Source organism: Halichoeres trimaculatus, unplaced genomic scaffold (genome assembly GCF_033239565.1).
Source record: "Halichoeres trimaculatus isolate MK-OKI-2021-1 unplaced genomic scaffold, fHalTri1.1 fHalTri1_scaffold_4, whole genome shotgun sequence".
NCBI classification, from domain to species: Eukaryota; Metazoa; Chordata; class Actinopteri; order Labriformes; family Labridae; genus Halichoeres; species Halichoeres trimaculatus.
The window spans coordinates 29,443,800-29,458,301 of NW_027437182.1; the positions used below are offsets into that span (position 1 = coordinate 29,443,800).

General features: G+C 44.2%; 1 protein-coding gene across 7 annotated transcripts in view; it reads right to left on the reverse strand.

The window, feature by feature from the left end:
• herc2 (HECT and RLD domain containing E3 ubiquitin protein ligase 2) overlaps positions 1 to 14,502 on the reverse strand; it is a 71,822-nt gene that overhangs the window by 41,798 nt on the left and 15,522 nt on the right. For 2 of the 7 annotated variants that reach the window (XM_074668780.1, XM_074668775.1), the window contains exons 11-43: positions 14,274 to 14,462; positions 14,019 to 14,170; positions 13,473 to 13,630; positions 13,276 to 13,389; positions 11,076 to 11,327; positions 10,776 to 10,969; positions 10,493 to 10,693; positions 10,097 to 10,325; positions 9,849 to 9,973; positions 8,995 to 9,173; positions 8,713 to 8,897; positions 8,464 to 8,619; positions 8,167 to 8,352; positions 7,655 to 7,831; positions 7,414 to 7,517; positions 7,174 to 7,324; positions 6,859 to 7,073; positions 6,626 to 6,758; positions 6,325 to 6,452; positions 4,412 to 4,607; positions 4,196 to 4,329; positions 3,897 to 4,073; positions 3,647 to 3,783; positions 3,194 to 3,345; positions 2,896 to 3,087; positions 2,611 to 2,798; positions 2,331 to 2,523; positions 2,006 to 2,188; positions 1,735 to 1,919; positions 1,035 to 1,182; positions 754 to 950; positions 418 to 648; positions 174 to 312 (exon numbers count right to left, since the gene is read on the reverse strand). In XM_074668780.1, coding sequence (XP_074524881.1) covers positions 174 to 312; positions 418 to 648; positions 754 to 950; positions 1,035 to 1,182; positions 1,735 to 1,919; positions 2,006 to 2,188; positions 2,331 to 2,523; positions 2,611 to 2,798; positions 2,896 to 3,087; positions 3,194 to 3,345; positions 3,647 to 3,783; positions 3,897 to 4,073; positions 4,196 to 4,329; positions 4,412 to 4,607; positions 6,325 to 6,452; positions 6,626 to 6,758; positions 6,859 to 7,073; positions 7,174 to 7,324; positions 7,414 to 7,517; positions 7,655 to 7,831; positions 8,167 to 8,352; positions 8,464 to 8,619; positions 8,713 to 8,897; positions 8,995 to 9,173; positions 9,849 to 9,973; positions 10,097 to 10,325; positions 10,493 to 10,693; positions 10,776 to 10,969; positions 11,076 to 11,327; positions 13,276 to 13,389; positions 13,473 to 13,630; positions 14,019 to 14,170; positions 14,274 to 14,462 — 5,680 coding nt within the window. Of the gene's footprint in view, positions 1 to 173; positions 313 to 417; positions 649 to 753; positions 951 to 1,034; positions 1,183 to 1,734; positions 1,920 to 2,005; positions 2,189 to 2,330; positions 2,524 to 2,610; positions 2,799 to 2,895; positions 3,088 to 3,193; positions 3,346 to 3,646; positions 3,784 to 3,896; positions 4,074 to 4,195; positions 4,330 to 4,411; positions 4,608 to 6,324; positions 6,453 to 6,625; positions 6,759 to 6,858; positions 7,074 to 7,173; positions 7,325 to 7,413; positions 7,518 to 7,654; positions 7,832 to 8,166; positions 8,353 to 8,463; positions 8,620 to 8,712; positions 8,898 to 8,994; positions 9,174 to 9,848; positions 9,974 to 10,096; positions 10,326 to 10,492; positions 10,694 to 10,775; positions 10,973 to 11,075; positions 11,328 to 13,275; positions 13,390 to 13,472; positions 13,631 to 14,018; positions 14,171 to 14,273; positions 14,463 to 14,502 lie in introns of all 7 variants that reach the window. The other 5 variants (XM_074668778.1, XM_074668774.1, XM_074668779.1 and 2 more) reach the window with 4 other exon arrangements.

Sequence of the window (14,502 nt, forward strand, 5' to 3'; positions counted from 1 at the left end):
TAAAAAAAACTTGGATTAAATCCACAGAACAAGAAGTTGGACCTCAGAGAGAAAAAACAAGAAACTCCTCCACAGTTCAGGATCTTTTGTTGTGATGAGTATTGGCAAAGTTGATAAAAAAGTAAAAATTAATCAACATAAAATAAAGCTTGAAGTTGTTTGTATTTCTGTACCTGTAAGACCTCGACTCAGGGACTTCTTCATGCGTTGTTTTTCCAGTTTGCTTCCAGCCAGGCTGACCAGCTGAGCCCAGACCACCAGCATGGGCTCAGTGAAAGGCAGGTTGTGAACACTGAAGGATACAGCAGGCAGCTGAGGAAAATGTTAAAAGAATATAATCAGAATGTTTTCATCTTATGAACATGTTAAAGTTGGAGAAGCACTGCTTTATTAATCAACAGCTCATGAGCTTCCTACTGGTTTCAGGTGGCTCAGCAGGCAAACCCTGCAGGTCCTCATCTCATGAAACTGGACAGTGATGCGTCCTTTTGGGGTGATGCGAGTGACAGTTCCTTCTCCATACTCCTCATGGATCACTTGGCCTCCCAGCCTGAGACGTGCATCGATTCCTCCAATGACTGCTAACACTGCCATCAGACTGCCCACTCTGGGACCCTCAGCATCAAGGAAATAATCCTCCAGAAAAGACTGAAACAGAGACAGTTAGTGCTTACTTTCATGTTTTTTTTACAACTTCATCAGTGTTGTCATGTCATTGTGCACACAAAAACTGAACGACATAACAAATCTTACTGCTTCAGACTGGCAGCCAGCCATGACGTCCCCGATGGAGTTCAGCTGAGTGTTGATGTAATCGTTAATCATGCTGTTCCACTGGCCAAGAGAGTGCAGAGTGCGCAGGACAGCAACGATCTCCTCAGCCAGGGTGCTGCTGTGAGTAGCTGTGAGAGAAGCCTGTGGGCGGGACTTCCTCCTTCGCAGGGACCCCTCTGTGTAAAGAAAGAGGCAAATTAGCTGCACAAATAGAAAGACAGACTAACGTGACATTAACTTCAGCAGATTGATGAACATACCTCTGAGGAGAGGCAGGTCTGACGAACAGGTGCTCAGCAGGCTCCCCAAGAAGTTGAACAACTTCTCCACCAGGAACCTCATGTCCTGAGAGCGCTCCGTTTTATCCCACGATGGTAAGACAGCCTGCAGGAGGCGCAGAGCCAGGATCTGCAAGAACACAAAAAGAAATGATAACTTCTGTCCAGATTTGATTGGTAAAATGGAAGATTGTTCCCATTTTTAGCTTCTCTTTTGCACAAATGGTCAAATCAGCCTTGTTCTGACAGCAGGTAAGTCAGGTTTGTTACTTCAGATCAAAGCTTTAAGACAAAATGTTCTTGCCGCTCATTCTAACTCATCAGTCCAGTTTCAGAGAGAAGGAACTGAGAGCTCTGTTAACTGTATTTGAAATCCTGTGGGGCTGAAACAGAAGACAGATATTTGTAGAAATCCTTCTCAAACTGCAGCAGAATCTTGATTTTCAAAACGAATACTTCAGGATTTTTTTGTATTCTGTACTTTTTAAAAAAACTGGCTGTGATCTGAATATTCAAAAAGATACATCTGAGACTGGATGTCTGGATATGTCCTTTTTAACTAGGCTTAGGACCGTCCTTTGCAAAAAGTTTGTGCTTTTTCAGAATTTCCATCAAAAGCATTTCAGGGATCCTTAACCCTAATAACTTAAAAACCAAAACATGATCATGTTATTTCTCCCACCTGTCTCTGCAGAGTGATGGCATTAAAGGACTGATGTCCCTCGACAATTCGGATCAGCAGGCTGATCCATGCAGAGGTGCTGAGTGTGCTGCACATCTGGGGCATGAGAGCGATGCTGCGGATGAAGCCCAGTGTGCACCAGCTCCTGTGCTGCTCCCGAGACACCAGCCTGTGAGAGTGACAGCCTGGCAACAAAGGTAGGAGTGTTAAGCAAAGACCCTGTTTTGTTTAAAGGCAGAAACACTTCTTCTCAGTACGAGGATCCACTCACCAGACTTGTCATTAGCTCCACTTTCCACAAGCATCCTCAGCAGCCCACAGAGGGTCCGCGTGGCGTCTGTCTGCAGCACCTCAGCGTAGATCCCAGCTGACAGAGACAGCGTCTTCAGCAGGTTGACTGTGCCGGTTAGCATCATGGCTGTGGGGTGGCTGCTCTTCTCGATCAGCTCACCTTCTTGAAGCAAGAGAGGAGATTGTCAATGCAATCATTTGCAGATCAAATTTGTAGAATCCTCATCTTTCTTTGTTTAAAACTTCTGACTTTTATATTTTCTAACATTTCATACTTTTGTATTCTATCAATGCTGTGAACTAACCTGTGTCATCCTCTGTGTCTGAGTCCTCAGTCGGAGGCTGAGCAGCTGGTGGAGGCTCTGCCAGTTTGAGGTCATATTTTCCTTCTTTGCCCATCCTGTAGGAGTTGGTGCTGCTAGTATCCCATTGGACCCTGATCCAGCCATCTTCACCCAGCTCTCCAATGACCCGACCAAGACCTGGTGCTGGACCATCCTGGAAACAAAGACAAACACTTTAAGACTACAGCTTTATTCCTGCTGATGGTTTTAAAACCAGAGACAGCAACAAAGATTTAACTACCTGATCACCCCATTTCCAGTCGACACCTCTCATGACTCTGGTGCCTATCTTCATCATGGCTGCCAGCTCAGGGCCAGAAGCAGGTAAAGGGGCAGGGGCAGCCTCCTTTCTGGACTCCTCTAGCACTGTGGCTGAGCCTCCAAGTGCACATAAACCCAGGTCCTCCTCACTGCTGTCTGTGCTGGGTCCTGGAAACAGAGTAGAAACGAAACACCTCAGTTTATAAGTGTGTACAGATTCCTTTCTGCTTCTCTTCTTGGTTTTTGTTTCATTAATATCACTCACCTATGAGCCTGAGTATGCTCTGTGTCAAGGCCAGTATACCAGAATTTAGCAGCAGACTGAGGCTGTTGGACCCGTGTTTCAGGGACAGCATGTGTATCATGGCCAGGAGGAAGCGGGCTTGTGGAATGGTGCCAAGACTTGGTCCCGCTGGGTTCTCATTGGTGATGGTCTGCAGGGGCACGGGCTGCACACCTGGATAAAGAAGAAGAAGATCAAAGTTTACTTTGTGTGTATGAGAGGTCTAAAAATTCTAACGTTTTTTTTTTTGTGTTTAACCAGCTATAACCACTCCACTCACCCAGTTCTTTAAAGCGTGCGCTGGCCTCCAGCAGGATGTTGCGAACATTGTGAATTGCCCATGAGTACAACTTCCCAAAAGTCACCTCTAAAAGCATGCGGTTAAAGGGAGGGATCAGATCCACATCCTTTAGGCAGTCAGACAGGGGTTCTCTGCAAGAAAGGATAAACCTTTTAACAGCTGCATGGATTTATTGTATCATTAATTTGCTGACTTCGTTTTTTTTCCCCCTGACTGTGGTGTTGTCCTGATACTGCATTTGTATTTTGATCACACTGTTGATCCAGTAATTGCATCAAAGTGCAACTATGACTGAGAAATACCAGAGGAGCTACAGCAATGCCTCAAACTCTTCAAAAGCTGTCAGGACTTAGACATTGATAAATGTTTTACCCAGCCACACTAGGCAGGGACATTTTTCAGCACGTTCCTGACCAATCACTGTTGACTTACCCGATGTTGGTCCCTTCTGGTATCACCCTCTGCCACCCACAGAGCATCGCGTATTGCACCGAGGGCAGCAGAAAGCTCTTTGAGGCCAACTTGAGCATGGTGTCGATGCCCTCCAGTCTCACCTCAGCCCTCTCCAGCTACAATAAAACAATCCAACATCTCTTTATGACTTGTACAGATTTAGAGGTAGCTAAATTTGTTAATGCTTCATCACACTGTAAGTTTTAGGCTTTTGGTTTTTGAAAGTCACCTGCTTGAGGAGACATTTCCTCATCTTCTCCACATCTAGCGGCTCCTCCTTCAGTGCAAACTCCACTATGGTGGCCATAAGGCTGGACTGAGAAAAGGCACCCTGAACACTGTGTTTCAGCCACCTGTACTTCTGGACGTTGGCCACGGTGTTCAGAAGCGGCTGCCACTTGTCCTGCTGTAAAGTAAGAATCACAGGAATGTCAAACTGAACCAACGCTGCAGGGTTGTCTCTGTACTGGATAGACCTGCTCAGACTTTAAAAGCAGAAAATAAAAACTCCTCTCTCTGTTTTTCTACCTTGGATGTCTTGCTCGTGGGGGATTTCCGGTCAGCAGGTGTAGGGCTGATGTGCACATTGATCTCCTCTTCATTGGTCCCTTCATTCTCCAGCTTTGGCTCTTCTATGTCAGCAGATTCTGACTTCTTAGGCACTAAAAACAGAAACATGACTTAGTAACACTTGTCGCTTTAAAAAGGAACACAAATAATGTATTCTCGGTTCTGATAACCCACCTCTTTTTTTCCTGCGGTCTCGGATGAGTTTCTGGGTGATCCTCCTCCAGCGGGGCTGAGAGCTCAGCAGCTTCAGTTTGGACACGATGGACAGATCGTTGCTTACAGCAGGACGCAGCTCGTTAAACAGAAAGCGAAGACGCTCGATGACAGGGGCACACACCTCTTTGTAAGAGCGACCCTGTTCCTGATGGGTCTAAAACACAAAAAGCATGTTGTTAAAGTCTTAATTTCACTTTGCGTGACAAACTACCTGCACAGCTTTCTCTATTAACATTCAGAATTCTTCATCATGCTGTCTGGCTTTTAAAGCACACAAGTTACAAACCTAAACATGTGTGAGAATAGTATTATCAATTTTCTGAATGGTAACGGTAACACATACAAGAGCAGAGGAGAGCAAGCAATGCTAATGAAAAAAAACAGTTAAACTGGGACACAAATCATTATTAAAAGACACAGTTATTACAGCCTGAAGAACTAATAAATACGTCCACAACGCTGCAGGAGGGAGCTTGATTCTGTTTACATGTAGCTTCACATCAGAGCTTAATGACTAACACCTCTGAAGTGTCCAGGAAGGTAAAAAATGAGGATATAAATAAAAAGCACACACTCTGGATTGTTGCTCACAAAATGGGATAAAGGTGAGTTTTAAGACAAGACATGACTTATTAGCTGTGCATTACAATACTAGAATCCAGGGAGTTTCAACCATCAGACAGTGGATCTTTTAGATCCTGGCCACAGTTACATAATCTAATAAACTTTTTTTTAATTCTCTTTTTTCTAATTGCAGGATATTTTAGTTTATTTTATCTTCTGTCAATGGCAACATTCTCTGCCTGTAACACCTGACTGTGTCTGACAAATATCTGTCACTGTCAAAGCTGGGACACAAAAAAATTTAAGCACACAAGCTAGCTAAAACGAGAGAAACATGAGTGTCTTTGGAAAACTTTAAAGGAGGCAAAGGTTCATTGATAATAAATACTGCTCAATTTCAGCTTTGAAAAATTATCTGAGATAACTCTGACAACAAGTGGAGGCGTCCTGGATTAAACTCAAGGTAGAATATCCTTAGGTTGTTACAAAAGCGCTGAAAACCTCCACTTACAACAACCTATCTTTGTGAAGCAGGGTTTTCTGCAGTGACAGCAACAGAATTACAGAACAGAATTACAGAGCTGATGACACCTGAGGTTGTTCTTTATGTCCACTGTCTCCTAACCACGCAGCAACTTCCAGTCTAAGAATATAAGACAAAGCTGAAGTGCTAAAATCTGCTGTTTCTCGAGTGTCCACTAGAGGCTGGCTCTTGAAGTTCTGGAAGTCACAAACACACCAAGCCAGAAAAAAGCTGTTTTCAAAGCAAAAATTAATTTAAAGCCTGGTTCAAAAAATGTCTCCTATGTGAATCACTACTTTTGCTATCAGCAAACACTGTGCGGGGGATGACATTTTTTCTAACTCGGTGGTTTAGACAATATTTAGATCGCAAGCTCGCCCAATCAGAGGCACACCTCAGGTCACGTGACCGACAGGTGCCCTATAGCTGTCCGCAAAGCCCTTGCTACTACCAATATGGCCACTATAGCCGATGTGCTTCATTTTCCATTTCAGAAACAGATGGGTGACGTCGGGAGACTACATCCATGTTTTATACAGTCTATGCTGCTGTCACCCTTGGACAGGACTGTGTCTTTAAAAGGGAAACAAGCTCAGAGAGGTTGAGCTGTGTTTTCTACCCAGATTAATTTGGTCAGTGTTGCACTGAAGGTTAAAGACCGCTGTTATTAACAGTGACAAATGTTGGTATTTTCTCTATAACTATTTTACCAGAACTTTCCATGGATTGGTAGGGATTTGAGTTGATTGAAACTCTGGTACCTTGAAGTCTCTGGTAAGCGTACCTTGATTAAAGAACACTTTGCCTGGTAGACCATGCGGCACACGTCAATCACAGATTTAGGGAGGGACCTTTGTTTCCCTTGGTCCACACCCAAGGCACATTGACTGACGAGTGAGAGGGCAACGTGACCTGAAGCAGGGAGAGAATTTCATTAAGATGCTGTCGTGACTTTGGAGACAGGGGGAGTTTGAAAGGAAGAGATTTCAATGCATCTTTACTGTTAATAAACAAAATCATTTCAATGACAAAGGCAGCCAAAAATAACTCTTGAACAGTCTGTCTGAAACCAGTTGCTAGGTTACCAAGGTCTTGATGTTTGAGTAGGCAGCACAGCAGCAGGCGGCCAACTTCCTCCACAGGGTGCTCCGGGGGGAAGGTGATGGGTGTAATAAGATGGTATTGTTTACAGCAACGCTCTATTTGGCATAAGAAGTCCTGTAGTGAAAAGACAAAGTGACATCATCAAAGTGTACCGTGGAGCAGCTGTTTGGTGTTGAGGAAATGCTATCAACCTGATCAAAGAAACACCTCGTACCTTCACAGTGTGGTCCTGAGTGTTGTTGTCAGCGATTGCCTGCAGGAAAGGCTGTGCGTGGTCGCTGAGGGTTATTCTTCGGGAGTAGAGTTTGGCTTTGTCTGGAGTGGTTGTACCCAGAGAGCTGCAGTGATCTTCATCCTTTTCTTCATTGTAGTTGTAGTGGATCTGACTGGTCTGCAGGCCTCCAGAGAATATAGAGGACTGGAGCCATTCTGTGCAAAGACATCAGAAGTTAAAAAAAATTAAACAGTGTGGTTTGGATGAGGCAGATCTTAACTTTTAAACTCAACTGCACTTAACAGCTGAACTCACTGGCACATTCGATCTCCATGGGGGACAGGGGGGTGCTCTTTGCAAGGTAGGAGGCGTGGAGACCCAGCAGCAGCCCTAGGTTCCTCTCTGTGTCGATGAGCGGGGAGGACAGACTGCTGAGGTCTGGAGTGGTGACGGTTTCCTGATTAGGCTGCAGACAGAAAAAAATCAAAATGAAAACCTGGATTTTATCACATAAGAATAAAATCTTCTAAAAAGACTACTCAGGAGAGCTGTTACCTCCATGTACTGGCCTACACAGAAGGCCTGCATCGACTCTCTGGTGTCCTCAAACTGGAGCGCAGCTTCCAAAGCAACTACAGGGTCTTCTCCTGCAAACTGGGCTGTAAGAGGAGATACTTGTTACACCACAGGGATTAAGATTCAGCAGACAATTACATCCACAACTTTCCAACACTTATTAAGACAAAGGAAATTTCCACATCTCATTTTAAATCAAATATTTATATTTAACCCTTACCTAGGATACTGTTTCCTGCTAGCGACTGGGACTGAGCCTGGAAATCCTTGATGTCATAAACCTTTCCATCAATGACCGTCCAGAAACCACCGTCTTTGTTGTGGTTCTCCAGGTCCGCCTTGCGAATGAGGGAAATCTCTTCGTTGTTCTTTGAACTCTGTCCTGCGAAGAAGGAACCTGCCACCGCAGAACAAGAGCTAGTCACACAACAACAAACTGCAACCTAAAATTCAGCGTTTGTGATTCACTCACACAAACTCATTGTGGTTACATCAGATTGTGTGTTCTCATACTGTCTGTGTGTTTCAGTGAGATGGTGCATTAACCTGCTGGGCTGTGTGTAAGGGATGATCCCTTCATTAACACTGCAGGCCAGCACATGTAAAGACTATGCAGCTATCACATGGGATTTGCAATGTTTTCCTCTGAATGACTGAGTAATGAGAATGTATGTGCCATTAACTACCTTAGAGGCAGCTCTTGCCATTTCATGTAACGGAGTTTGTGCTTACCCATAATTCCTGGCCAGGCCAGATCCTCATTATCATCCCTCTCATGTCCTGGGGCCAAGTGGTTGAAACGGTCCAGGTGCTCCAGAAGTCCAGCCAGGAGAGGAATAGAACCAGTCTCCTGCATCACACCTGCGTCAATGGTGAGCAGGAGGATGATGGAAACCACCAACTCAGGCAGCAGCACTCCTGTGGAGGGGAAACAGCGTGACGTCCATTAGTGTATCACAAGTTCCTCACTGGGTAGGCATGTTATTCATGCTGAAAACAAACACTCAACACTTTGATGGGGGGTATTACCAGTTAGGTCCCCTTCAATTACACGAGAAACTTCAGCAAAGTGTCGGCGACCAGTTGAGGCGATACTTGTAGCCACTGGAAGGATGTCTCCGATGTGGGTACACAGTAGGGCGATGTATTTTTTTAACAAAGAACCAACACCCAAGAGCTCAGGATCTACAGGAAACCACAGACAAATGAATTATTTACATCTAGAGCTCATTCATAACCTTGTAGTCCATTAAACAGAGAAAAACATTGTTGACTCACTGTATCCATTGCCGTTCTCTGTGCCGTTGACGCCCAGGTAAAGCTTGCTCACAAGCAGCCTCTGAAACCGCAGCAGCAGGTCCAGAGAGGCAGAGCGCTCCTTGCTGACATGTTCAGCTTCTAAATAGTTGGAGATACGCCGAGCGACATCCTTCAGCCTGGCGATGGTCTGGGAGGCGATGTTCCTGCAGAAAGCAAAACGTTTCAATCTGCATCCTGACAGCAAGAGGTGACCAGGTGAAGCCATGTGACTGAAGCAAGTTTCAGACAAAGAGGAGATACCTCAACAGCTGCTGGACCAGCTGCACCAGTGGCAGGCTTTGCTTCCCCGCTGACTCGTAGATGCCTGTGTTGATGAGGTCCTTGTCCAGCATTGTGCGACAGCGGTGCATGGTGGAAGCATTCGCCTCCTGCTCATCGATCTCCTTTTCCTTCTGAGCTTCCTTCTTGGCTTCAATGTCCTGTCAGATAAATTCAAATACTGTCATTCCTGTATCTAGAAGTTGTGGTTACATACACACTCTCTGATTTCAGATCTCTAGTTATATACGATTCGATCTTGTGTAAAAAATATGGTGCTTATGGGTCCACTTATGTAGTTTAAAAAGCTGCGCAACATGGACAAAACTTTAACAAGTGATGCATCAGCTCCAGGCCATTCAGCAATACTTCCTTCAGCAACAGTTTGGTCAGCTTCCTTTAAGTAAATCTCTTCTCTGTTCAGCAAAGTTGTAATTTTTTGGTGTTGTTTCAACATTTTATTGCATAAATATTGAGAAAAAGGGAAAATATAGCACACTGTGAAATGGGTCACCACTTTTCTGGATCCTTTTTGTTCTGGTTTGGATGTCTGAAAAACTAACTTTGTCAGTTTGGACATTGAAATGTGTAGTACCGACCAAATACTGGGCTCTTTGCAAGATTCCACCAAGTGTGTTTCAAAACTGCTCGACAGACTTTGAATTTAACCTGTGTGTCAGTGCAGCCTACGATTTGCATGACACAAGGTTCAGCTTTCCCTTTGTTCCATGAGCTCAGGGCAGGACAATCATGAGATAAATGCTGCAATCAAATGTTTGAATCCTTTCTCTCACTGTAAGTAAACAACAGAGGAATCATGCAGCAATCACACTGACCTGTATCTCAGCAGTAATGGCTGCATTCAGCGCAGATTCCAAACCTCCATCAGCCATCAAACTGCTGACCAACAGGTCGATCATGAAACGACGTCCAGGGCTCACACCCATCTCATTTCCAGATGCTGGGAAAAACAGAGCGTAAAAGTGTTGGTGGTCCGCCACATTTTCTCTTCATATAAAAATCAACAAGGTTTATTGAATCTAGATTTACATGAATGTTTGTTGATGCTTTGTTTTTCACTCACCAGCATTTGGCAGAAGTGATGACAATGCCCTCGCCCTCTCCTCAGCAGTGGGCAGCAGCACCGACCAGCCGCTCTGGAGAACTGCTTGGGCAGCTGCTTGCACAGTGTTGAGCACCCCAGCATTGCTAGCTAGAACAACCACTGTTTGTTTGAGGTTGTTCAGCAGCACGCTGCCCAGCCCAAGTCCCAGCTCCTCTGGATCCACCTGGTTACTGATGGCTGCATGAAGCTGAGGAGGGAGGTATTTATGACTCAGACTTTGAAGTCACATTAGCCTTCAGTTGAAATGTTAGCAACTACAGTACCTCTAAGAAAAGATAGAGAGATACTCTAAGGCTGCCACAAACAATGATACAGCTGAAATAAATAAAAAGCTTTTGAGAGGTTCTTGTTTACCTGGAGCCTGAGCAGATTGAGTGTGGCCACCACCATGCACTCCTTCTCCTGTGGGGGAGGCCAGTCCGAGCTGCCGTCCATGCCCTCGCTGACCTGTCGCAGGAGCAGGTCCAGCTGCTCAAAGGTCATGCCACAAACATCCACTACAAAGGGAACCCGGCGCCCAACCGACCACTCTGAGCACGAGGACCAGGCGAAACTCTAAAACAGACAACATATTGTTTTATGATCTGGATCTGCTATCGTAAGTATATTTGAATCATCAATGAAAGCTTGGTATTACCTGTCCTGACCCACAAGAGATCCCCACTATGTGTTTGGAGTTGAGACCCGGAAGTGCTTTGGGCTGCTTCTTGTTATAAGAGAGTGTGTCAAAGTGCTGAAGCCTGTCGTTGCTGCCCCAGCTGTGCACCTCTCCATCGTCAGTGAGGGCCAGACAGTGTGTAGATCCCACAGCGATATCCACAATTTTCTTTCCTGCTGGCAAATAAAACACAAACTGATCAGTGTCTGCATGCTCATAGAGACATTTGGTCCCAGACTAGTTAGTGCTCATCATTGGCACTTGAAATTCTTAACTCACCTTGTAGACTGTCCAGCAACTTGGGATAGCGAACATGCTCATCAGTACCATGACCGAGGCGTTGATTGTCTCCTTTTCCCCAGGTGTAAACTTGACCATCTTTGGTGAGTGACACTGAAAACTGGCTTCCACAGCACACCTTCACAATATCCAGGTCCTGCAGTTTCTCTACAAGTTTGGGGGTCTTGCAGCCGTCACTGCCTCCTCTCCCTAGTTTCCCATAGTCTCCGTCGCCCCAGGACCACACTTGACCTGTGGAAAACAAGAATAGTTGTTTGTGATCTCAATTTTCAATTTTTTACATCTAAATCTGGATTTCAGTATTGGAACACCTCTGTTTTTGTGATTCCATACAGTTTTAGCCTGAATAGTAGGGCTGGGACGATATACTATTCTTGCTATTCAATTCTATTACGGTTTTTGGGATGCTGATTCGAATTAACGTATGATTCTTCAATTTACGATTTTTACGATATTTAGTTTGCTTTTTTTACACCAGACCATGTGGAAAAAGTTGAATGAAGATGATAATGTCGACACACATCAGAGGCATATTTTACCATTAAATACACATCACTTGAGTCAGAGAAACATTTCACCCACTGCTGGAAAAAAGTGGTAACTTTTTTACAATCCAGTTTATAAAGAAAGACTGAAATGAAGAATTTTATGCGAAAATAAAAAACATTTTTGACAAAGAATTCCGATTTCAATATTGTCAAAAAAAATCCTGATATATCAATTTTCAATTTTTTTCTCCAACTCCTATTGAGTAGTATTGACCACTCAGATGTCAACAGAAAAAAAAATCAGTCTGTGTGGAGAGCAAACACAGGCAGAGAGCACATAAACAAGACACAATGCCACATGACATCCACACTTCTATGGACAAAAGTCCCACAGGTTTCTTTTCTTTTTCTCTTTAAAGCTGTGGCCAGTGTAGCTTACAATTACTGGTTTAAATTGAAAAGCATACGTCTGATTGCCAGTTATCAAACTTGCATTTAAAATGTATATACTCCTCAAGAGAAGAGACTTGACAATGCTTGTATGTTTACTTTTTACAAATTTACATTAAAATGCCCTATTTTGAGAGTTCTAACTTAGAACTGGTTAGCAGCGAGTAAAACAGAATAGGTTTCATTTTGGTATGATACTGTTAAAGCCTCTCTGTAACCTTATCTCTACTGGAAAGCAGAGTTTCCACCAAGCAGTCCGGGTCGTTTCAGCATGGTTTGGCACAGTTAAGCCTGATCCAGTTTGCGTTTCCACAGTAAACTGTGCCCTCTCTTGGTAGGCAACGTGCAAGCCGGATGCCGAAAGCCGCAGCTGTTAAACAATAGCGCGACACAGTTTACCCCGTTAATAAATCCAACGAAAAAGAAAAACGCGACACTGTAAAAAAAGAGCACAGATGGAAGACATGAAGCATTTCGTCCTCTCTGTGATTGGCATGTAGCTCTTTGTTACAAAGTGCAATCAAGCTCTGTTTCAGAGAAGTCTGTGTGCCGCCAGGAGAAATGCAGCTGCTGTCGGGGTAAGTGACGGTTCTACCAACCAATCAACGGTCTGCAGTGTTGTAGCTCCACCTTCCGAGAGTGGATTGGTTCAGTCTGGCACCCATACGGAAGGGTCCCAAAAAGTGGGACGGCTCGTCTCGGTTCTTTGGTGATCTGTCCCAGGATAAGTAAGTGGAAACGCCACAAAATGCGGCATCGAGACGAACCGAACCAGTCTGCTTAGTGGAAACAGGGCTTGAAACTGAGGCTCAGCAGAAACAGATAATGAAGCACCAAAGCAATGGTTATTTTTTAGATATACATGAAGGAGCAAGTTTGCATTGCTACTGATGCCAACATGTTCTAGCTCTTAAGCGCTATTTGGTCAACAACTAATGGGAGAACAGGAGAAGGCTGAAGGTTTTATCCCCTACAACAGACTTGTAGGGGCACTCTCAGCTCCTTGAGTTAGAACATCAGATGTACTGTATTTAGATTTTGCTGCATTACCGGTCTACATGGTATAACAGTTTACAATTAAATAGTAACTTCTGTACATTCTGCATTCTGATGCATTGTTTTGGCCAAACTGCTGGTAAACACTTAAATATTTTATAGTTTAAATTAATATAAACTTCTGTAATACCGTTGGATCGGTGCATCCCTAGATCAAACTAATGCAAAAAGACTTTTGTTCTTACCATTCTCTGTCACAGCAAGTGTCTGTGCATCACCGCTTCCACAGGCCACATCAATGACCTTCAGCCCCTTCAGTGCCGTCACCATCATGGGTGTGGTCTGATCCTCACTGGAGCCTGGAAAACCAATCAGAGAACAGACTTTTTTAAGTTTGTTATCAACAAAGATGTGGTGGGTAGAGATGGGGCTAAGAGCATACCATGACCCAGTCGGCCGTAGTTCCCTCTGCCCCACGTGTAGAGTTCTCCATCAGCAGTAATGGCAGCGCTGTATGTGCTCCCACAGGCAATGTGTACAACGTGCTTTCCTGCCTGTTTCCCGTTGAAGGCTGAAATCATTGCAGGCTCTTCTAGATACCTTAAAAGATTCATTGTGACAAGTAATAAATTAGGTTGCAGCACTTTTACATGTTTTTAAAAAAGGCGTAATTGTGATGAATGCTTTTGTTACTCCAAATGTAAGAGAAGGCAGAAAACTAACATCATTATGATGTCCTAAATTTGAAGTGATAATGAGTCTTTAATTTTAGCATCATTTGCATCATTTTTAATAAGAATTTTTGATTTAGGGTAATTGGATTTCAATCCTTTATTGTACGTACATTAGGCTTTAGTGCATATTATTTTTGGAAGTGACAGAAATTCTTTATGGCTTCATTTTGTAACATTAAAATAATGAAGAAAAACATAAAAGATCTGTCTTTTCTGTAAATGAAACACAAACTATGGGTCCTTTGGTTGCTTACGTAGTGTCTCCATGTCCAAGGCGGCCGCCGTCGCCGCAGCCCCATGAGAACACCTCACCATTAGATGTCAGGGCCAAGTAGTGCTGTCCATCAGGATGAGCTGCTAGCTTCACGATCTTTCTGCAGCTCAGACCATGGATGAGCATTGGAGCCTGCAAGAGAAAACTTCACTGACTCAATCTGCCTCTGACACAGAGGGATGAATGATCTGCTGCTCTCTTTATCCAGAAGCTAGCTGAGAGGAGGGGAACTGACCAGGGTTGTGCTCTTGTAGTTTTGGGTGTAAACAGCCCCACTGCTGGACAGGATGAGGAAGCCTTTTTCAGAGCAGACTATCTGTGTGACTCCAAGGCTCGCCAGAGCTTTACATTGGACGGGCCCATTGACGTTGGCATGATGCTTCCAGCCCAGCAAACCCCAGGCAATCACCTCCTGCAAAGTTCCCTGGAAGAGCAGACAGCAAGACAAAGTTAGAATCTAAAAT